General features: G+C 44.3%; 1 protein-coding gene across 1 annotated transcript; it reads right to left on the bottom strand.

Annotated features, from left to right (window-relative positions):
- Positions 1-350: 350 nt before the first annotated feature.
- Positions 351-1,289, bottom strand: LOC105709385 (olfactory receptor 8S1). Its single transcript, XM_021665931.2, has one exon. It carries the CDS (start codon positions 1,287-1,289, stop codon positions 351-353), a length of 939 nt encoding a protein of 312 aa, XP_021521606.2.
- Positions 1,290-2,606: the final 1,317 nt, after the last annotated feature.

The raw sequence follows: 2,606 nt of genomic DNA, 5'->3' as shown, positions 1-2,606 counted from the left end.
AACTCCTGAGCTGTTGTTCCTGGGCCAACGATGCTTGTTTTTTTTTTTTCGAGACAGAGTTTCGCTCTTGTTACCCAGGCTGGAGTGCAATGGCTCGATCTCAGCTCACTGCAACCTCTGCCTCTTGGGTTCAAGCAATTCTCCTGCCTCAGCCTCCCGAGTAGCTGGGACTACAGGTGTGCGCCACCATGCCCAGCTAATTTTTGTATTTTTAGTAGAGACAGGGTTTCACCATGTTGACCAGGATGGTCTCGATCTCTTGACCTTGTGATCCACCCGCCTCGGCCTCCCAAAGTGCTGGGATTATAGGCGTGAGCCACCGCGCCTGGCCTCGATGCTTGGTTTTTAATTCAACATTCATTATATTGCAAATATTTTTCCAAAGTTCTTTTCAGAGCTACCTTCACTTCCTTATTTTTCAGGCTGTAGATGAGGGGATTCAGCATGGGAGTGACTATAGTATACTGCACAGAGAAGATCAACTCCATGGGGGAACCTGAATTTGGCATGAGATGGCGGAGCAAACCTGAGGCATAGTAGAGGGTCACTGCAGTGAGATGGGCAGAGCAGGTGGAGAAGGCCTTGCTTCTGCCTGAGGTAGAGCTGATGCTTAGGATGGTAGAGATAATGCGGGTGTAGGATAAGAAGACCAAAAGGAAGGTTCCTAGCCCATGCAGGAGAGTGGAGCAGAGCAAGGCGATGAGGCTTCTGGAGATATCAGAGCATGACAGAGAGAGGACAGACGGCATCTCACAGCTGTAGTGGTGAATGATTTTGGCTTCACAAAAGACCATGTTTACAGCTAAAAGGACATTGATGAGTGCATCCAGAAAGCCCAGTCCCCACGAGCCCCACACAAGGTGCATACACAGCTGTTTACCCATGATCTGTCCATAAAGCAGCGGGCAGCAGATGGCAGCATAGCGGTCATAAGCCATCCCTGAGAGAAGGCAGGCCTCGGTCCCTGCAGTGACAAACACGAAGAAGACCTGAGCCAGGCAGCCCTCTACTGAAATGGTTTTCCTCTGTGACAGGAGGTTCTCCAGCATCTTGGGCACGATGGTCGAAGAGAAGCAAAGATCAACAAAAGCGAGGTGACTCAGGAAGAAATACATGGGCGTATGGAGACGAGAATCAGCCCTGATCACCAGCAGCAGCATCAGGTTCCCGATTATGGTCAGGAGGTAAATCCCCAGGAGCAGCGCAAAGAGCAGAGCCCGGACGTGGGGATCGGCAGACAGCCCGAGGAGGAGGAACTCGGTGATGGTGCTGTGGTTCCCCAAGGCCATTTACAAAGACTGCTTCCTTGAAATAATACGGAAAATCATAGCAGCCAAGTCAAGTATACTCCAGACAGCTTTCTCACGGTACCAATTCTCTTTTCTTATCAGTCACATGGAACATAAAGATGATTGAGGTGTAGTCTTTGCTCTTTAAATGGTCCACTGAAGAACATGGATGTGAAAACAAGAAATTGCAACAGTGTAATTAATGTGAAGAGAACTCAAATTTTAATTTATATAGTGGTCAGTAATGATAATACATTGAAGAAATTTGGACAAAGTTTTAAAGAAAGCATATGATTGACCTAGGAAAATAAATGTCAAAGAGACAATTAATTGGCATGAACAATGTGTTCAAAAGCTCAGGACTGAGGAAAAATCAAGTCATGTTCAGTAAAACGTGGGTAGTTCTGAAAAGCTGATGCTTACAGTATGATTGTGCCACACAGATCAGTGACTAAGTGGACTCCCGTGTCAGACTACATTCACATTCCAGCTGTGCCATTAATTAGCTGTATGACCTGTACAAGATACATAAAGCTCTGTACTTCAATTTCTTAGTATATAGAATGCATATAATAGTACTACGTAAGGTTTTAAGGAATAAATATGACATTATATGTAAAGTGCTTCAAACTACCTACTCCTGTTAGTTGACATTTGTTATTATTAAAATTATTTCTTAAAGTTGTAAGTCTAGACAAAACTCAGATAAATTCTCCGATAGGGTGAAGCACTATCAAAAATCAAAGTTGTTTCTGCTAATGCTGCTGTTGTTATTCTTACTTTGTGCCTTTATTAAGAGAGGTGTGAGAAAATCATACTGAAATCATTACTGGTAGAAGTGCACTCCCGCTCATTACCTCAATTAGAAGAAAAATAGGACGCGTGGAATTATTTTGGAGTGGAGGCTGTTTTTTTTTTTTCTTTTAAAAGGTAAACCACTTTTCAGTTACTGTGGATAATGTCTCTCAGAAAGGAGGGCATGTAATTCCTCCTGATAGGTATTGCTACTAGACACCAGACATGACAAGTGGGAAAGAAGCTGGTTGGGACCCATGTAGACACCTAGGGGGGTCTTCGATAGAATTGCTAGGGAAGATGTGTATCCCGGGAATGCCTGGAATCTCTGGACAAGTAAGCAAGAGGAAGACTTGAAAAGATTTCGTGATACGAGAATACTTGAGTGGGTATATAGGCTGTAGCAACAGCCAGGACTCTGCGCACTACTGCATATTCTGGACCACTCTCTCAGACAATAGGAAAACAGTTGGGAATTCATCTTGTAGGACTGCAATGTTAGACTCTGAGCATCTAGCGTCT

The sequence above is a fragment of the Aotus nancymaae genome, unplaced genomic scaffold (genome assembly GCF_030222135.1).
Source record: "Aotus nancymaae isolate 86718 unplaced genomic scaffold, 86718_ANA_hifiasm-v0.15.2.pri h1tg000016l, whole genome shotgun sequence".
Classification (NCBI taxonomy): Eukaryota; Metazoa; Chordata; class Mammalia; order Primates; family Aotidae; genus Aotus; species Aotus nancymaae.
Note: the sequence above shows the minus strand (reverse complement) of the source record. Positions and strands in the feature narration are given on the sequence as shown.